The sequence below is a fragment of the Eucyclogobius newberryi genome, unplaced genomic scaffold, assembly GCF_026437365.1.
Source record: "Eucyclogobius newberryi isolate DKJ021-1_F unplaced genomic scaffold, fEucNew1.0.hap1 SCAF_9, whole genome shotgun sequence".
NCBI lineage: Eukaryota > Metazoa > Chordata > Actinopteri > Gobiiformes > Gobiidae > Eucyclogobius > Eucyclogobius newberryi.
In genome coordinates, this window is record NW_027316532.1 from 7,893,734 (window position 1) to 7,914,682 (window position 20,949).

The following is a 20,949-nucleotide window of genomic DNA, read 5'->3' on the forward strand; positions in this document are numbered from 1 at the left end:
ACGCACACTTCCTGGATAAAATCAAGCCTCATAGAAAAGTATTGTGGGCAGCTGCAGGGCGTTATCTACAAAGCTTTAATTTTAAAATATGGCATGAAATCAGAATTTCTCTCCCTTGTTACTTCAGGACATATGTGTACATTTTTAGGTTGAATAGATAGAAAACAAAATCCCTTTGGAAAAGTATTTGAAAGGGGAAATTAGCAGTGTTAGAAAATAACAGTATGTAGCATTAGTGGTAGTAGGAGGAGGATTTATCAGTATAAAAGCATTGTACTTAAAGCTGGGGTGCCTGACTTCATGAGATAATTTAACCTTTTCCCCCTAAAGAGTATATTGTAAAAGCAGCATTCTGTGACAAAGTGAGACCACTGGGCACTGTCTGCAGCTGATAATAAAGTATTTTATTTCTGGTCAACCAGGAAGTAACGATGTGCTCTGATTGGACCAAGAGCGCTAACCGCCTTTGCCATCGTGCACATTTCTAAATAGCCTTTGTTTCAACCATGTGCATTGAATGGTTCAAACAAATGTAACAAATACTTCAATAACTTCTGGTTCAGGTTACAGGTGTTTCTAATGCTAATGTTTTGCAAAGGGCTGGGACAATACACAAGTACTACAAGAGGACACAAGCATGAGAGGTTCACAAAATACAATTTCTCATAAATCTATGACCAAATAAATATTTTGTTGATATATTTTACTTCTATTAAAAATATATACTTTTAGTGAATTATTGTTGATCAAAGCATTGATCAGGTGCTGTGACAGGAAACTGGTTCCCTGGTGCGTTACATGTTCGACTCACACCTTCGGACTAGTGAACCTTCGGAGCCACAGCCATCACATGTTCCACATGTGTCTTTTCATACATGAGAATGAGTCAGCCGTTCAAACAAGACCCAACATGTGCCGGAGGTTTGTGCTGAATAAGAAATGCCTCACACCCGCAAATTTAAAACTAAATTGCAATGTTATGCAATGTGTGGAAGGGAGAAAAAAACTAAATCTATTCAAGTCAGAGCTGGACAGACTGGTTGTTACATTAAAAGCTTTTAAAAGTCTTAAAAATGTACAAACAGAACAATTCGTTTTAAACTCTTTGAAGCAGTCTACATGCACTTACCAAACATTCCGAGCATCTTAATTATTGACCAATATGAGTTTATAAGAAGACAACTGTCAGAGGCCGGAGCAGAGTTTTGCATGTAAAGCTAACATCAAGAAGCAAGTGCTCACTTACACAGCGGTCTCATATTGGCATTAAGAGCTGCTTTATATGTGTATATATATATATATATATATATATATATATATATATATATATATATATATATATATATATATATATATATATATATATATATATATATATATATATATATATATATATATATAGCACTTGGGGCAGTGACTCCCAAACTGGAGGAATGGCTTGAGCAGATCCCAGGAAAAACATCAAACATCTCGGTCCAGAAAAGTGCAGTGCAGGAACAGCAAAGATACTGCGCAGAACCCTCAAGCTGCCAGGACACGAGCTTGAAGGGGGATATTTTTTTTAATTTACGTATTGTGTTTAGTACCATTTCAAATTAATTGTATAATTATATTTGAAAAAACATGTCCATTGTTCCTTTGGCTATAATATTCCATAATCTTGCCAGTAAGATGAATTCTCAAGTTTTTTCTGCTTCTTTTTCTGTTGCAACGTTTTGACCAATCAGCGTGTTTCCCGAAGGCTTTTGGCGAGAGCCTTCTTCGAGTTATGTGACGAACTCCATTCAGAGAGAGACACAAACCAATCTGGCGTGAGCCAGGTTAAATATTCCATAGTATGGCATCAAATGTATCTCCATGAAGAACGTTTCAAAGAATGGTTTCAACTTTCTATTTTCCAGGTACAAGTTAGGTTCAGAGCACGTCTTACTTTGAGTACATTTATCTGAGTGTTTTTGCCGTGTTGTGTTGTCAGGCTGAAGTGATCCACGACACAAAGGGACAGAATGTGCTGATGCAGCCGGTTGTGGGAGCGATGGGGCAGATCTCACTGGAGGTGGCAGGAAGAATTTGGGACCTTCGGTGTCAATGTTGCCACAAGAACGGTCCCTGAACTACACATGCCATATCAGGCAGCAAGATTAACTTTAAAGTTATGCAATAAAACAACCATTGACAAATGCATTGAGAAGTGCTACTTGTGAAATCATCCCCTGATATTGCATAAGGAAGTACTGTATATGATTCATATAAGGTAATTTATGCAGTAGTTATTTAATTGTGACAACTCAAATTTTGCTTGAATTGCAATATATTGAGGAGCCCTTTAAACGTTTGAGAACTTATGATCCTCAAATTTAATTAAGAAAACAAGGCTTTTCAAGAAATATATTGAAAGTTATCAAAAACTGGACAAATGTTAATTTTATCTTTAAATTAGCTTTTGGATTTTTACATCAAAATAGCTGGTTTATTTGCGTGCATTGCAAAATTTCAACCAGCCTTCACATGGTTTAAAAATAATCATCTTTTTTTTACTTCTTTGATGACCAAATGTTAAAGTATATTTAGATTGTGACTTGTTTTTAGTTGTTTTATCTGGCAATACTGGTTATAATCCTTATAGTGTCCCTGCAGGGCCACTGTAGTAGCTGTTCAAATTCTCAGGAGGTTGTGAAGTGTGCAACTCCACTGCACTTTCAACATTAGAGAATGGTAAGAATGTATTTATATCAGCAATGTTTAATGGGAGATACAAAGCAAAGGTGGAAATGAGCATTGCCATATTTTCAGAAAGAAACAAGTGACCAATCTTACGAAAAACAGCCCAAAATAAATGATCCCAGCCCCTCAAAAATAGGCAGCTAGTTCAATGTCAAGTGCTAAAGAGAGTGCACATTTTTAATAGCATATTTCACATTGATTTAACCACTTTAAAACATGAAGAGCTTATGTTTCAGTCAATATCACGTCTATTGAGGTGGCAAAAATTCCATATTTTTGACAAGCCAACAGAAACATAAACCGCGACTCATTCAAACAACTGTTCAAACAACTCAAAAATAGAAATGTTCAAACAACTCAGCAAAAATAGAAGCCCACAGTCAGAAGTTGACTTGGCAACTCTGGTGGCATAGAGCCATACAGCAAGGAGCGGGAGGAGGTGCGTCCATCAGCTGCAGGTGCCGGGCGCAGACTCTGGGGCGCGGCACCATCTGTATCAGAAATCAGGAAAACCTAAGAGCCAATCAGTTTTAAGGCTTTAAAGCAGTCCACAAATGAATGAAGAGGTCTTCCACAGCCAAATTCAAATGCACGAAGATAAAAAGAGTGGTTCTGTGACACTGCTGCTCGTTCCTTCTGAAGCCCATTCGCCATCTTTTTCAGTTTGGCAGGACACTTGCCTTGAATTGGAAGGAACTGACAATAAAGGAACTGACTTCAGAGACAAGTCAAGGCAAGGCTTTGGCAAACAGCCAGAGGGTTGAGTACACAATCAAGACTGTACACAGATCTGGCAAAAGTAAACCTGGGGCTATAACAGATTGTGTCAAATGTTTGGAAGTACAAATACCACCAAACAGAGGAGTAACAAAATACTTATTTGGTCATACATTCATGAAAAAATTGATTCTGTGTACCCAATCTCGTGCTTGTCTTCTGTTGTGGTATTTGTGTTTTGTCCTGGCCCTTTGCAAAACATTAGCATTAGCAGACAAGAAAAGTGGACTCCAGACTACAATTATGCCACAATCATACAGAGGTGAAAGCATAAATTCAACATCAAGCTCAATGTGAACACTTTCTACCAAAGCAGCATCCTTTCCAAAATGGCATTTTAGATGTCAACAACAAGCTAACTTTACACAGCAAACAAACGGCAGTAAGTCAATACTAGAACACGAGTCGAGGACAGGCCATTGTGTGTGTGGCAAACACAACACAATTCAAAAGATCAACAAATAGTGTTGTAACAGATTCCTGTGGTCATCATGTAGGAGGTTGTGTATTTGTAAAGACATTTCTAAAACCACTAGGCTACTTGGACTCTGTTTAGATGTAGTTCGTATTTTGCAACAGACTAGGGAAAAAAGGTAATTGATAATAGATATGAACTTGAATAAAGTTAATTGTTACTAAAGAAAATAATTAATAATCAGAATAAATACCCATGAAACCATAAAGTGGTGTGCAGCGCTTTAGTCTATGATTCAAAATTTGCTAATATTTAAAGTCTATATGACAGGTTCGCCTTTTCTTCTAATTGTGTGTGTTAGTTTGGTGGAATAGAATCTGTAGTAAATATTTACCATGGTTTTATATCTATGAAGTTGCAATTTGTGTGGAAATATTCAAAAATTAGAGTTTAAAATGACAGAAAATAGTGCTGAATGTTGAACGGAATCCCTGTGTGATGTCATCAATATGCGACGTGCCACAGACAATTTACACTAAACTGACACTTTTCTGACAGTTTAAACCATCATTCAACAAAATGAAGGTGTTATATGGTATTATTGTTTGTCAAATCATAATTGCTGTGTTTTGTATTTATAGGGTTTTGGCCCTTGTTTATAGTATGGTTGCTAGGTAACAGCTGTGGAATTACCTCTAAATATGTCAGATTTGCTGTAGTATGTGTGTATAGTTGTGACAGGAAGGGCATCCAGCCTAAAAAATCATCAGAATTACTCAAATGAGGGGCATGAACGGACCAGAGAAGAGGGAAAGTCCTTAAATAGTAACTGATATTAACGCTCCAATACTTTTCTGGGACTCTTTAAAAAATCATTCATTCAACTAAAATGCGATAATGGCCCTGCCGATGTGACCAAAACAAGAAATTATTTGGAAAAACACAATTCAATAAATGAAAGATGGAAACTGTATCAATAAATCATAATTCAAAATGTGTTATCGCTAAACAGATTTCTTCTATAAATACATATTAGATAATTGATAAACTGCAAAATGCCAAACCTACTCGACCACTTGTAGCTCATGATTATCTCCTAAAGTTTTATGGGTCATAGAACACAAGCTGAAATGGACTTGACAGAAGCAATACAGCTAAAGAGTAATATCAGCAGTCCCCATGAACTCAACATTCACCTCAATTCACAAAATGTCACGGCATTATTGTTGGGATACAGAATAAAGACAACATACGAAAGACTTCATTTCCTCAGTGCCACTGTAAACTTGAATTTAAACGTGAAATCTGCTGCAGGATGAAAGCCCAACCTTTCTGTGGCCTCTGCTTGACCGGGGAAGAGCTCTGGGCTACGAGGACCTTGAATCGGGGTGAAGAGAACGCAGCTGCTCATGGGACAAGAAAAAACAAGCTGCAAGAGTTGAGCAATAATAAATTGTTTTATTTATACACACAATTGTCTTTATTGACTAATGTTTGATGGTCTAACTTTTTGTTGGTAAAATCAACAATGTTGTGAAGCCCTGCGAGGCAACTACTGTTGTGATTTTGGGCTCTACAAGAATGAATTTAATTGAATACATGATTGCATTTTGATATTATATAATTTAGAGAATAAAAATGGTGATCATAGAAAATAAAACAAGTCGCTCATTCAGTTTATGGCATATGTGACCAGGCCATCCTACTATACACTTGGGCACTCTCAGTATAACGCTGGGAAGTTGAAGTAAAATGGAGCGGCTGGGGAATGAATAGGTCAATTGGTTTTTCACATTTAACACATTCGGCATGCTCCTTTTGGAAGCTGTGTCCAGACTCGTGATTTCAGAGGAAGGTTATGCTTTCTTCACAACCATTTTTGTTTTTTGTCGCAGGCAATTAACAAAGTATTATGTTAGTTGCTGTAATTTCACAGGAATGTGTTACATTACATCGTTCCCAATAATTTAATATATTACAGAAACTAAGTATTACGGTAGTAACTAAGTTACCTAAAAAAGGGTGATGTCACATGACCTTGATTGGTTAGAGATTCAGCTATACTTAGTGCTGCCTCTATAATGTAAATTTATTTTCAATTCATTGTAGAAAAAGCTTCAGTTGTAGTCATCTGGACTCAGTTAGAAAAAATAGACGTTTCGACTCTCATCCAAGAGTCATTGTCAATAAAAGAATTTAGGTCGATAACTCCGATATTTATACTATTCTGTGGTAAGTCCAGCCCATTGGGAGGAGCCTTCCTGAAGTGGAAAGAGTTGTTTGTTTCAACAGAAACTTACCCTCTTGGTATCTACCAAGCCTATTCAACCCTTTAATGGGCTATTAGTCTCCCCTTTGTCTTTGTGAGACCCTGGCTCACCCACCCTGAGTACCTGATTAGCATCTAAATGTCCTGGTACTGGTCCTCTAACTCTCCAGGGGTTCAGTATACCATTGTAGACTACAGGAAGATTGAACCTTAGCCCTCCATTTCTGTTTAAAGAAGGTTTTTCTTTTTTAACAAAAATAGCTTCCTTGACTCCTCTTTCAAACCATCTTTTCTCCCTGCTTAAAATCTTCACCTCACCGTCTTCAAACGAGTGATTAGAGGCTTCAAGATGGAGATGCACGGCGCTCTGTGGTCTTGAACTTGTATTTCTTCTGTGCTGATAGAGCCTCTTGTGTAGAGGCTGTTTAGTCTCACCTATGTAACGTTCTTTACAACTTTCTTCACTGCATTGGATAGAATAAACTACATTGCTCTGTTTTTGAGTCGGCAATTGTCCTTAGGATGAACCAGTTTTTTGTCTTAAAGTGTTACCTGGTTTAAAATAAACAGGGACTTCGTGTTCTCCCAAATGGGCTAGACTTACCACAGAATAGCATAAATATCGGAGTTCTCGACCAAATTCTTTTATTGACAATGACTCTTGGATGAGGGTCGAAACGTCTATTTTTTCTAACTGTGTCCGGATGACTACAACTGAAGCTTTTTCTACAATGGAACACGCCTGGACGAATGAGGGATTACACCGACATATTTTCAAGTCAGTTATTTTCTTTAAAGTTGAATAAAATGGTCCACTTTAAATCAAAGATGGCACTTTGGCACCGCGGTTTGCACTCATAGAGCAAGAACATCCTGGGCTCAACGCTGGATAACATGGTGCCTCTCTGCTCCGGGCTCTAACACTACAAACATGTAGAATATGGGGTCCACTCTGGGGCCAGGACTCCCCTGTATGTGTTTGCTTTGACTCATCCACTGTATGTTAGCTTGATAAACATTCTCATAGTATGGCTGAAAATAAAATAAAAGTAATGAAATTAAAATAAATAACAATAGCATTCCTATTAAGGTGAGAATAATATCAACAAATAAATATTTTTAAAGGACTGGATACTTGTCCAATGTATTGATTATAATGCAAGCAGTTCCTGTACTGTTTACATATGTCCTGGAACCTACAGTCAAAATATGTCAGTTACTATGGGATGTCCACTTATGAGCAGCTCAGTGGAAGAGTCTGGAGAAGCCTGGCTTCTTTGGTGAATCTGTGGGGGAAATGCCACAGCAGTTTTATTTATTGCAGATGTTTTTGATGCCAATATTCAAACTCCAATAAAGTCCAGAGGAATACAGAGGGCTTGCATCAAACGGCAGAATGAAACATAGGGAAGAGTCGCAGCCAAAGAAAAGAGAATCAGATTTAGAGCAGATGAGACTGAAGGAAATTTTATCCCACAATCCACAAATTTGCACTCTATGTCCAGATTTTTTTAGACAGTGAGTGAACTCAATTTTTCAGTAGTTTAGTGGGCCTTTTGGTAGATATTGAGGAGAAACTATTTTATTATTGAAATCACCTACGTGATTAATCTCCCATTCACTGCAAACTAAAGAATAATTTCATCTACATAATATTGTTAACTATGGAGGCCTCTGAGAGCCACATTAAATGGAATAAAAATAAATGGAACAAATATATATCTTGGAACAAATAAACACTTTGAAAAAGAACCGCTTTTAAAACAGACTTTATTAAAGACCCGCACAGAAGAAAACGTGATTATAAAGGGGCCTTTAGCAGCCTTGCGTCATAGTATTTAATTACAAAATATTCAAGAAAGCATTTTACAATAAGTTTTAAATGATCTTGTCTATACTGAATTACAATATCAATTATCTGAATTATCAAAATCCACCAAACAACAATAAACATTCTTTAAAAGCACTCTTAAATACATTTCCACTACCAGAATACGTATTCACTTAAGAATTAATGTGCATTTTTACATGTAAACATAGCTTCTTCAATAGTCTATAACATTACAGTTTTACAATAACTAGCAAAATGTAAAATAACACAAATATGTGGTCTACCTTAACAAACCCACTCTAAAGTTGGTGACAAACAAGCAAAATAATATACAGTTCTCCTGTATGTATGTTTATATGTGTTTTACATTATATTATAGGATTTAAGAGGAAAAATAAAGAGACGACAGGTAGTGAGCTTCAGTCAGGGGCGTGCCGGGGCCCCTATTTCAGCCCAGGAAATGCAGGTTGTGGGCCCACTATCAGAAAGAAAGTACGTGGCTTGTTTTTATCAATGGTCCCTTCTCCTTCACTTACATTTTCACTCATTGTGAATCCAAGTAAAAAACAGTCCCACCTTTAGCAGATACACAGACCTCAGAAGGAATGAGCAGCTGTTAGTTCTGTAGTCCTGTAGTTGTTCTGTTTTAGCTCTTACAGATGAATAAAACCTCTTTTCTGAGCCACTGCTACACTGCCAACCACAGAATACAGACGTTTTATTCACAGCATTAAGCTTTTAATTAATGTTAACATTTAGATGGGGCTGTTGTTATCATGTCTTTATCCATAACTTACAGCACATGCACATGCATGCACATGTCCCAAATGCCTCTGCTCCAGTCTGTCTGCTCCATGATTGTGCCTTATACATTGTGAAACACCCATAAGAGTCAGATAGATGATAAAGAACTATATAAATACACTGTAATAATAATAAATGGTGTTGGAAAAGCCTTATTGTTATATCCATGAGCAGACCAGACTGTAACTGTCATGGATCAGTGGCCAATCATACAAAAATAACCAATGACACAGCTGGGAAAAAGAGCCAACCAGCAGGAAATCAGAGATAGAGAAGAACCAACAGACAGCCAGAGCAGCTAATCAGGCCTCAGAGAATGGCACAGGGCAGAGGACTGTCAGTGCTGGGGCCACAGCAACCACTGGCCCAAGAGTCATGCGGCCCACCGGGAAAGGTCCCGAGTTAGTTAATTCAATAATTAAACTTTCCCATGACCTTTTCAATTTAAGATAATGTGTGTACACATCAATGTGTGTCACAAGAACACTTAAAACACAAAAAACAGTGTGGCGGTAATACCAACTGTACAATAAGGGGGAAAACTTACCTTATACTGCCATCCTCTGGACATTGTGTGACCTGCAATGGTGAACAACAAAAAAGCTCAATACAGTAGACCCAAATAGTAGGGATCCTATAGGCCATGTGACAAGCCTTCCTTCCCATTGGCCCCAGAACTCAAACATTAAATTGCCCATGTGATCCATAGCCAAAAGGAGGACAGATTAGAAAAGAAGATCAAAAAGACGAAACGAAAGAAGACAAAAAAGAGGATATAAAGGATGACAAAAAGAGGGAGGGAAAGGATGACAAAAAGATTAAAAGAAAGATTAGAAAAGACGATAAAAAAGAGGACAAAAAGAAAGAAGAACCTTCATACGTTTCATGTTTGTCAGTGGATTTGGATGTTTGGATGAAATCTGATCATGGACCCAGCTGATGAACATGTACTACAGATGGCTGACTGTCATCGCTGCACCAGTATATACAGTCTTGCCGTGATTGTAACAAGGTAAAATGTTGTCTTATTTTTTGAATGGCTTTAGATGCAAACATTTAACACTTAATATGTCCAATTTGTGCTTTTTATTTTAGGTGTGGATTGAGTAAAGGTGATGCAGATTTAGCCTGTACTCAGATTTGTGTATATATATCACAACCTCCCATCAAATACTGCAGTCAGACCAGGGGCGCTGTCAGGAGACAAAGATTAGGATGCCTCCAGGGGCCCATAACTTACATAAGAACAAGAGTTAATTTATAGAAGTGTGAGTCAGACTACACTCATAGAATTATTCTGTTCTCTGTAAAGAAACTAACTAACTAAAATAAGTGGTTTATAAATGGCTTTTTAAAATGACATAGTCTGAATAAATAATAACTTAACTGATTGCATGTTGGCTTGCTTACTTATCATGAAATTAAATGATTCAGAACAGTCAAGGCATAAACAGAAGAAAATCCAGAATAGCTGTGAAACAAACTTTCAAAGGCTGTGGTGACAATCTAAGTACGGTATGTACTCGTGAATTGGGATAAGACATGAAGTTGGACACATTGAAGATCATAATTATACTTAAACTTGAACTTAAGAGTACCCAGGCACAAGGTACAGAAGAATACTACAAAAGAGGGCATATGTATAATGATGTGGTGGACATGAAGTTTGGTGGTTTGAGAAAATAAGATAAGATAAGATAAGATAAGATATTCCTTTATTGTCCCACATGGGGAAATTTCATTGGTGCAACGCAGGTAGATACAGAGGTAGATACAGAAGAACAGATCACTTATAGGAAGTCTGAAAAACACTTTCAGTAGAAGATCTCCTATAAATAAATAAAAACTCCCATAGACAAATAAATAAATAAATACCATTGCATGTGATCCCGACAGTAATTGCACATGAATATGTGTCACGACAGCACATAGATTGCACATGAATTTCACAGTAATTGCACATGAATTCCAACAGCAATTGCACATACGACAGAATTGCACATCAGTATTAGGTTAGGTCAGTATTGCGACGGGATAACGTGACGATCTCCGGGTAAGACGACTGTTCTCCGCAGTTTCATGAGTTCCTCCTTTGTGGAAACGCCGGCCGGGGGGCGGGGCCGGAGCCGGGGGACTCAGAGCCAAGACACATCGCAACGACACGACGAAAACACTCAATCCAGCCGAATAAAGTCAAAACAAGTTAATTTAAAGCGATTCCAGTGCGTGTCCCGATCGTTCGTGAAGTTCCTCTTTCATATAAACGTGTATATAAACGTGTACCGACGACACGCCGTACTTTGGCGCGGCCGGAGGGCGCGGGGGGGAGGGGCTGGTGGGCTCGCTCGGAGCTAGCTCACGTCACAACAACACAACGAACGCAACGAAAAACGCTCAAATCCAGCCGAAAAAAGTCAAAAACAGTTGAATTAAAAAACTATTCCAGCGCGTGTCCCTATCGTACAGTAAAATAGAAAAAATATACTAACAATATTTACAAAATATAGGAGATAAAGCACAATAAGTGTGAGAAAGAAGAGAGAGCGTTTACACCGGGCTGCCAGCTGTACCAGCGCCTTATGACGTATGATATAAGATGAATAAGGTGCAGAGAAGAAGGAGAAGATGGCGGCAGGTCATTTAGCTTAGTGCCCCCATCAAAGGGGACAAATGACAGAAAAAGAAGTGGACTTTGTTGACTGTATCTGTTGGGTGTCTATTCTTACCTAATCTTCCCTGCAGGATATCCGGGCCAGGAACCACGCTTCCGGACCACGCTTTTGGACGGCGCTTCCGGACCACGCTGCCGGTCCTCACTGTCGGACCATGCTGCTGGACCATGTGCAAAACACAAAAGGGTTTCAGTGTGTTTCAAAACACAACGCAATGGTATTTATATTGGATCAGTATTGCAATACTTACCATGGTATAACGAAGAGTCAAAAATCACTGGAATGGCCCTTTGGTGTCGCACTTTTTAAATTTATGCCAAAAAAGCTGCAGAATCTTACATGTATCGCAGTTTGGAAAAGAAATAAAGAATGAAAATTGTAGCATTGTGTAAGCAAAGATCAGTGGGTGTGTATCCACCGTGTCAAATTTTCGTAGCAATGGCGTCGTGATTACAGGAGAATACAAGGTTAAAAACTCATTACAGTTGATCTTGCATCATATTTTCCCTTTAAAATATATGTAACTTTTCTGGTGGACAGTCCGCCACCTGCTTGTTTCTGCTATTGCTTTTCCTGGGATGTTCTGGAGTGTGGTATTAAACTCAATGAGGACAAGAAGATGGAGGCCATGTTACAGGTCACCTGACCTGTGATGTGGCCTCCATCTTCTTGTGGAGAGACGACCCAGCTACAGTGAGAATGCATGTTTTTCAAAGTATTTCTGGCAACAACAAACACTTTCAATTGAATAAATGTAGGCTAATAATTTTTATGATGATTAATGACATACTAAGGAGCCTTTCAGTCATAACCCTTCATCAAAAAAGTTACATTGTAAGACTTTGATAGATTTAGTCTGGCAGGTAAAGCATACACGGAGCGCCATAACCAAGGAGCTGGCATAGTGTACAGGAACATCTGTGCGGAGTATGGGCTGGAAACCCCAAGGTCAAAATCGAAACCAGTGCGGTACTAAAGGAGGTAGAGAACGACCAAGCCAAGGTTCTGTGGGACTTCCAGATATAAACTGACAGAATGGTAATGGAAAACCAACCAGACATTAAGGCGGTGCATAAACAGAAAAGGAAAGTCGTTAGGGTTGACGTGGCAACACCCCACCCTCCCACCCAGTCTTTCTATCATCTTCACCTTAACACATCACCATCTACGGAGGGGGGTTCTGAATCGGCTGGGCTGATTACCCGAGACAGAGCCCCCATCCTTAGTATCTACCCAACCAACTCTCATTGATCCATCATCAATCCATTATCGCTCCATTATCGCTTCATCATCGCTCCATCATCGCTCCATCATCGCTCCAACATCCATCCATCATCCATCCATCACCACTATTATCAATAAACATTTTTTCGTATTGCATTGTTGTGGCTTGGTCCTTGCTAGTGAAGTGATGGCAACATCAGGAAAAAGAAACATGAGAAACATGAGAAATACCAAGGCCTCAGAGAGGAGCTGGAGAATGCATGGAAGGCGATGCCTTTGGTCATCGGAGCACTCTGGGCAGTGACCCCCAAACTATGAAAGTGGAGCGGAGGGTGAAAAGGGAATTTTTAAAAATACATATTCACACGCTCTAATATTTGGTTGGACCGCCTTTAGCTTTGATTACAACACACAATCACACTGGCAGATTCAATAAGCTTCTGCAATATTAAAAGATTTATTTCCATCCAGTGTTGCATTAATTTTCACCAGTTGATGATGAGAGAGTGACCACAGCACAAAGCCTTCTCCAGCTCGTCCCAAACACTCTCACTGGGGCTCAGATCTGTTGTACATGTGAGTGTAGTATAACATAATCTCATTACAATTGAAATGGTCAAGTACATATTGTCTTGCTTGTAATCACTTTGACTTGTTAGCGTTACAATTGAAATGGTCAAGTACATATTGTCTTGCTTGTAATCACTTTGACTTGTTAGCGTTTGAACAGAGAGCTCTTTGTACAAATAATAAGTACATCCGATGTGCATTTGATGCATTTGAATCAGTGAGAGAGCAAAACTGTCCCACACCTCCTTGGAATAGTGTTATTTATATTTTAGGTCAGTGTCTGTGAATGTATGGCCTGTTCCTGGCAGCATGTGACACGGCGTGGAGCTAAATTAAACCATATCACAGCCACAGGCCTGGTTCAAATAGAGCTTTCTTCAAATGACTCACCACAGACAGCAGATTATTGATCCCTGAGGGGCAGAGACAAGCTGCTCCACAGTGTACCGCATATCTGTAACTGTTTAATTAAAGACTCAAGAGCTCATTAATACTGCTATTGACAACAAAAGGGAATACACAACAGCTGTAGCCAAGACGCTCAAGCCAAAATATGAAAAATAAGAACAGACTATTTGAATTATCTTGTTGATGTTTTGTTCTATACGTTTTTTATGTCTGATGAAGTTTATTTCACCCCAAGATGCTACAAAACACAAAATACTGAAAAAATGTTTTAGTTTATTAAACGTTTATTAAAGGGATTTCATAAAAATGGGCTTTACACTTTACAGATCATCAAAAATAGCTTACACATTGTGCATAACAGTGTTTTTCTTTATCATTATGTATTGGTTGATTGGTCAAAATTTAGGTCAAGGCTTGCAGCTTTGGGTCACAACATAAAGAACATTTAAAAAATATGGTTCTGAAGAGTTCATTTGCAAAAACAGAAAAATGTCATTTGAAAAAAGGCTTATATTTTACTTTTCGTCTAGCAGTGTTTTCAAAAGCCGATTCCATAATGACTCCCCTTCTTGAGCAAATCTTCTTAACTAGAATGTTAATTAATGTGAAGATTTGAAGATGGTATCAAAAAGAAAGAAAAACGTTGGGACAAAATTTTAAATAGATTTATATGTTTGTTGCAAATTAACTCGACTGTTATTTCATTTATTGGCAAGACAGAGACTTGTAGAGTGTGTGTAAAAACCATGCAAATGTAGACCCTAAATACTGTATCACAAATTCAAGAAAACCTTTACCTTTACCTTTCTATTTTTTTCATATTTCCTTGAAATGTGGCACAACACTTCCAGATCTATCTGTTTGAGTCCCTCGCACAAGGAAACATTCAGGCTGCGACTTTTCCCAAGCGGACAGTCTGTGGCTCACCTACGCCCGGCTGCCAGTTTCTCCATGGTAGCCTTCCTCTCCTCGGCTTTCTGCTGCGAGCGCCTCAGCACGCTCCTCAGCTCCTGCAGGTGGTCCAGGGTGCCCACCAGTTCACCCTTCACCGTTTTCATCTGACTCTCCAACATCTGTGTGTGGTGCAGTGAGCTTCTCCTGTGCCTGCGGCTGGAGCGCACTCTCTCCTCTAGATCCTCTATGGACGACAGACACGGCATCAAACTGAGGACTTTAGAACACAAACCTTTAACGCAGTTCATGATACTGACCCATGTTCTCCTCGATGTCTTTGTTCTCAGCCCCAGATTCATTCTTCTTTTCAAAAAGACCCCTTGTTTGTTCCAGCATCTTCTCCATCTTGACCAGCTCTGCAGCTTTTGTGTCGCTGTCGCGGCGTATCTTCAGAAGCTCCTGCTCCCTCTGCGTTAGATCGCCACTATATTTGCTCATGATGATTCCAGATTAAACAGGACAAACTTCTGACTGAACTCCAAAGTGACCACTGCTCACAAAAGGCCAAACCTCAACAGGTGTGAAGCCTTCTTCGATCAAATATCTGTAATCTCTAATCCTGAGTCCTCTGCCTCTTATTTGAATGACGCCGGCTGCTGCTGGCATTTGCCTTTTATAAGCCTCATGTCTGTGAGCGCTTTGAAAACAACACTTCCTCAGAACACACCATAACAAATGTGCAGTCATAAGACTCTCCACAAAGCCACGAGCCAAAAGAACATGTTCATTTTATACAATTTGACCAAAGACCGTACATCCTGAAACAGGCCTGGGATTGTGGCCTTCAGAGGCAACTGTTGTTGTGATTTTGGGCCTTACAAAAATAAATTGATTTGATTTGATGATTTGATTACACTATACATATGATTACACTATACGTATGACATATTTGCAACAATTTACTCATACGAACAGCATGCGAAATAGCTCACATACTGTTTTATAAGAATGATTTACAGATACTTATTAAGTTCTCAGTAACAGACACATTATGCAGGACTGCTGTCAGTAGACTGAAAGATATAGACTACAAGATAGGGCTGCACGATTTGGGGAAAAAATCTCAATCAAATATGAATGAATGTTTTCCTTTTTTATATATTATTAGGCCCGAGCGCCACAAGCTGGCGAGAGGCCTATTAATCTCGTAAGGCCGTGCGAAGCACGGCTGCGAAAGTGCGCACGTAGTGCGCACGAAATCGAGCGCGAAGCGCTCGCCCACTTCCAAACACTCACTAACGCACTCCTCCACTCATGCACGCCCCGTGCATACTAATTAGTTGTAGGAAAATGGAACATTACCGTTGTAAACGGGCGAAGCCCGTGCAAAAGTTCGCACTAAACGAGCACTTTACATTGGGATGACGACCGCTTCGCGGTCGTCATCCCCATATAAAGCACTCATTTGCGCTAAGTAGCTCACGAATACGTTCCCCATCTCTTGCATGTTCCGTGCATATAAGCATGTAATGCAAAAATTGAACATTATTACTGTATAGAGGGCCAAAAACACAAAGTGGGCGGAGCCCACTCAAAATTATCGAAAGTACCCGTCAGTGACCAGGGACCCACACCATGAGGTAGGAAAGCGCGAGCGCTTTCCGAAAATGTATAGTTTATGATATTTGAAAAATGGGAAACATTGTTTTCGCATCGGAATATTATTCTTTCTTTCTTTCTTTCTTTCTTTCTTTCTTTCTTCTTCTCGGGACCAACCCCCCTATTTTTCACCCAGTGAACATTGACGAAAAGTCACAAAAATTTGCACACCTCTAAAAATCGTGCCTCTCTACATTCTGGCTATTTCCCTTTTCTAAAATAAAAAAAATTGGCGCGTCAGCGCCACCAAATGTACCAAAAATGCATTGAGAGATGGGAAATGACCCAAAAAAAATCTGATCGTAGAATCATGAAATTTGGCGCAGAGGTAGATGGTGACAAGAGAAGTAAAAAATATTATTACGGCAACGCCGTCCCCCGAACCAAATGTCGGCCATATTACTTCAAAAATGGCTAAACATGACTTCGGAGTTTTTCCAAACGTCGTACTTTTACGAACTCCTCCCAGGGCGTTGGCCCTAAAAAGCTGAAATTTGGTGAAAATGCTACTGAGGAGTGGGACATCAAAAGTTATCCAAATTACATTGATACCTCTCACGGTCTCTGTGCGGCGAAGCCGCAAACTGTAACTAAAATTTCAGAAATCTCCCATATTTAAAATTTCTGCCGTTTGCGCAGATAAAGTCCGAATTGCGTCAAATTAGAATCAGTTGTTAAACTCTTTGCCCTAAACCTACTTGAAGTGAAATAAATTCATTTGGCGCCACAGCGCCCCCTACAGATTTTATATGGAGGTTAAATGTTTAGTTTTGCGAAATTATATGAAATTTGACACACAACTCAATTTTAGCATCCCCATCAAAAAAGTCAATGAGACCCATGTCATAATTGTTATGGCGTTGCCGTAACGATGACCGAAACCTCCCATGTTATTCCAATGGGGCCAGAACATGTTTACACTTTAGACTTTCACAAACTCCTCCCAGGGCGTCAGCCCTATTAACCTGAAATTTGGTGAGACTCATCTTCAGGACCATCAAAAGTTATCCACATTTTCATTCAAAGAGTCACGGTGTCTGTGCGGCAAAGCCGCACATTTTGCCAAGAATTCAAAATAAAATTGCTTTTTGATGGTAAAACAAAGGGGAGAACATGTGACAGCGTCACAGATTCAGCAGTAGGCGTGATAAAAGGACAATTGGGGCGCGTTAGCGCCCCCTCCTCTTGCGGCGTGGCGGCGGTGTGGCGGCGGCGTGGCGAGGGCCGATCATTGCCGCTTGCGGCTATATTTATTATTATTGTTATTATTATTATTTTTCTTGTTCTTCTTCAGCGCTTTGATCTCTAATTTGACCCCCTGAACATGCTCAAAAACTCACCAAACTTTGCCCAAAATTCAGAATCGGCGAAAAATTTTGTTTTTTCTGGGCCATTTTTTTTTGCGTTAAAAAATGGCGCGACAGCGCCACCGACAAAAGTCAAAATACATTGCGCCTATGGGAGACGCCCCGAGGTCAACTTTGGCGTAAAGCTACGAAATTCGGGACACGCATTCCTCTCGTGAGGACGAACAAAAAAAATCATTGTGGCCACGCCCCCAGACTTACCCTATGGCCGCCATCTTCCTTTGAAAGTGAAAATACGCTGTGTTAGTCATTTTGTTCACGTCAAACTTTGACGAACTCCTCCTAGGGCGTTTTGCCCACCGACTTCAAAATCGGCGTACGTCCTCTGGGCAAGTGGGGCATCTAAAGTTATTAAATTTTTTGAGATACCTTTTACGGTCTGTGTGCGGCGCAGCCGCAAAGTTGGACAACTTATTTTGGAATATTGCAGATCTAAAAATTGCTCCCATTTGATCAAAACCAGTCCGATTAGGACCAAATTTGAATCAGTTGTTAAACTTTCTAGTTTGGACCAGTTTAGGCTGACAAAATTGAAATGGCCGCGATAGCGCCCCCTACAGAGTGACCTTTAAATTAACATTGAAGGTCAAAAATTAGTTTTACCAAAATTGTCTAAACTTTACCCAAAATTCTATTTTGCCGTCCCGATCACAAAAGCCAATCACAAAAATGCCTAAATATTTACGGCGTAGTCGTAGCGATGACAGAAACCTCCCATGTTATCCCTATGGGAAAACCGCAAAATCTCTCAAATTACCACATTTTTATGTTTTACACTTCAACGAACTCCTCCTAGTGCGTTTTGCCCACCAACCTCAAAATCGGTGTACGTCCTCTAGACAAGTGGGGCATCTAAAGTTATCCAAATTTTAAGGATAGCTTTTACGGTCTCTGTGCGACGGAGCCGCAAACGTTTCCCAGAATTCTGACTATTTGGCCTTCAGAGTGGCCTATAAACAATAGAGTTTTTCCAAATGACATGACATTTTGCACTAAATTCTAATTTGCCATCCTGATCATACAAGTATGAGAGCCAAAGTCATATTTTGTACGGCGTAACCGTAGCGATGACAGAAACATCCCATGTTATCCTTATGGGAAAATCGCAACATCGCTCAAATCACCACATTTTTACGCTTCACACTTTAACAAACTCCTCCCAGGGCGATTGCCCGATCAAGCTCATATTTGGGGAAATCATCTACACAAATGGGGCATCAAAAGTTATCCATATTTTGATTTTAAGTGCTACGGTCTCTGTGCCGTGGAGCTGCAAATATACTGTCACAAATGGGAAAAACGCCAAATCCTTGAAATGTTCACATTTATGCTTCACACTTTAATGAACTCCTCTGTGGGCAATAGCTCGATCAAGCTCATATTTGGGGAAAATAATCTACACAAGCGGAGCATCAAAAGTTATCCATATTTTTATTCCAAGTGTCACGGTCTCTGTGCGCTGGAGCTGCACATTTGACCGACATTTGTGTTCATTTGCACTGGTTAAGCACAGCATTGTACATGTCCAATGTGTCACTGTCTTAGTTCTTAGACAATTGCGTTAGCGCCAACTCTGTAAAATGCAGAGAGCAGAGTCGGAAGACCGGCGGCCCGCGAGGGCCGTTGGATGCCGCTTGCGGCTTTAATTCTTTCTTCTTCTTCTCGGGACCAACCCCCCTATTTTTCACCCAGTGAACATTGACGAAAAGTCACAAAAATTTGCACACCTCTAAAAATCGTGCCTCTCTACATTCTGGCTATTTCCCTTTTCTAAAATAAAAAAAATTGGCGCGTCAGCGCCCCCAAATGTACCAAAAATGCATTGAGAGATGGGAAATGATCCCAAAAAAATCTGATCGTAGAATCATGAAATTTGGCGCAGAGGTAGATGGTGACAAGAGAAGTAAAAAATATTATTACGGCAACGCCGTCCGCCCAACCAAATGTCGGCCATATTGCTTCAAAAATGGCTAAACATGACTTCGGAGTTTTTCCAAAACGTCGTACTCCTCCCAGGGCGTTGGCCCTAAAAAGCTGAAATTTGGTGAAAATGCTACTGAGGAGTGGGACATCAAAAGTTATCCAAATTACATTGATACCTGTCACGGTCTCTGTGCGGCAAAGCCGCAAACTGTAGCAAGAATTTCAGAAATCTCCCAAATTTAACATTTCTGCCGTTTGCGCAGATAAAGTCCGAATTGTGTCAAATTAGAATCAGTTGTTAAACTCTTTGCCCTAAACCTACTTGAAGTGAAATAAATTAATTTGGAGCCACAGCGCCCCCTACAGATTTTATATGGAGGTTAAATATTTAGTTTTGCGAAATTATATGAAATTTGACACACAACTCAATTTTGGCATCCCCATCAAAAAAGTCAATGAGACCCATGTCATAATTGTTATGGCTTTGCCAACAATGACCGAAACCTCCCATGTTATTCCAATGGGGAAATCGCCAGAACATGTTTACACTTTAGACTTTCACAAACTCCTCTTAGGGCGTTAGACATATTAACCTGAAATTTGGTGAGACTCATCTTCAGGGGTGGACCATCAAAAGTTATCCACATTTTTATTCAAAGAGTCACGGTGTCTGTGCGGCAAAGCCGCACATTTTGCCAAGAATTCAAAATAAAATTGCTTTTTGATGGTAAAACAAAGGGGAGAAGATGTGACAGCGTCACAGATTCAGCAGTAGGCGTAATAAAAGGACAATTGGGGCGCGTTAGCGCCCCCTCCTCTTGCGGCGTGGCGGCGGCGTAGCGAGGGCCGATCATTGCCGCTTGCGGCTATATTTATTGTTAGTATTATTATTATTATTATTTTCTGTTATTTTATTTCTTTCTAAATTTAAACAAATACAACACAAAGAATCACAACCAGCGGGCAAGACAAAAGAATAAATAATAGAAAGACAAAAAAAAAAGACTAATAAACTGCAACATAACTGTTACAGTATGACAAAACATAAATAAAATGACGGCACAACATGTCCTACATATAAGTTCTATTTAGACCAAAAGCTATCAAATATGTCTGTTACTGATGCTTGTTACTATGTCAGCCATTTCTTTGTGATGGCCTTATTTCCTGCCACCAAATGTACATTCTAAAAGTGTATTATTGTGTCCATGGCAGGAAATTTGAGGCCCAAGTACATATTTCTCAAATTGAGAGGGATGGCAATGTCTAAAACTGTCTGCAATGCTTTGTTAGTTTCAGTTCAATATTTTTGAGCAGAAGGACAGTCCCAATAGTGGTTTGCTTCCTAGCTGCCACAGTTTCTCCAACAGTTAGCATTTCCTTGTGAATATTGAGCACTTTGACATGGTATT

At 39.5% G+C, this 20,949-nt stretch overlaps 1 protein-coding gene across 1 annotated transcript; it reads right to left on the minus strand.

Annotated features, from left to right (window-relative positions):
• Nucleotides 1-14,009: 14,009 nt before the first annotated feature.
• Nucleotides 14,010-15,143, minus strand: LOC140353954 (uncharacterized). Its single transcript, XM_072438750.1, has 2 exons — nt 14,906-15,143; nt 14,010-14,832 (listed from the first exon to the last, which is right to left on the minus strand). The coding sequence occupies exons 1-2, from the start codon at nt 15,084-15,086 to the stop codon at nt 14,618-14,620; spliced, it is 396 nt and encodes a 131-aa protein (XP_072294851.1). The 5' UTR covers nt 15,087-15,143; the 3' UTR covers nt 14,010-14,617.
• Between the last annotated feature and the right edge of the window lie 5,806 nt (nt 15,144-20,949).

Bases quoted from the DNA above. Each gene is read 5' to 3' on its own strand.
- LOC140353954 (XM_072438750.1), bottom strand. From the start codon at position 15,086: ATGAGCAAATATAGTGGCGATCTAACGCAGAGGGAGCAGGAGCTTCTG. The intron at 14,833-14,905 runs GTCAGTATCATG...TGTCGTCCATAG, and splicing joins AGACATCGAGGAGAACATGG to AGGATCTAGAGGAGAGAGTG.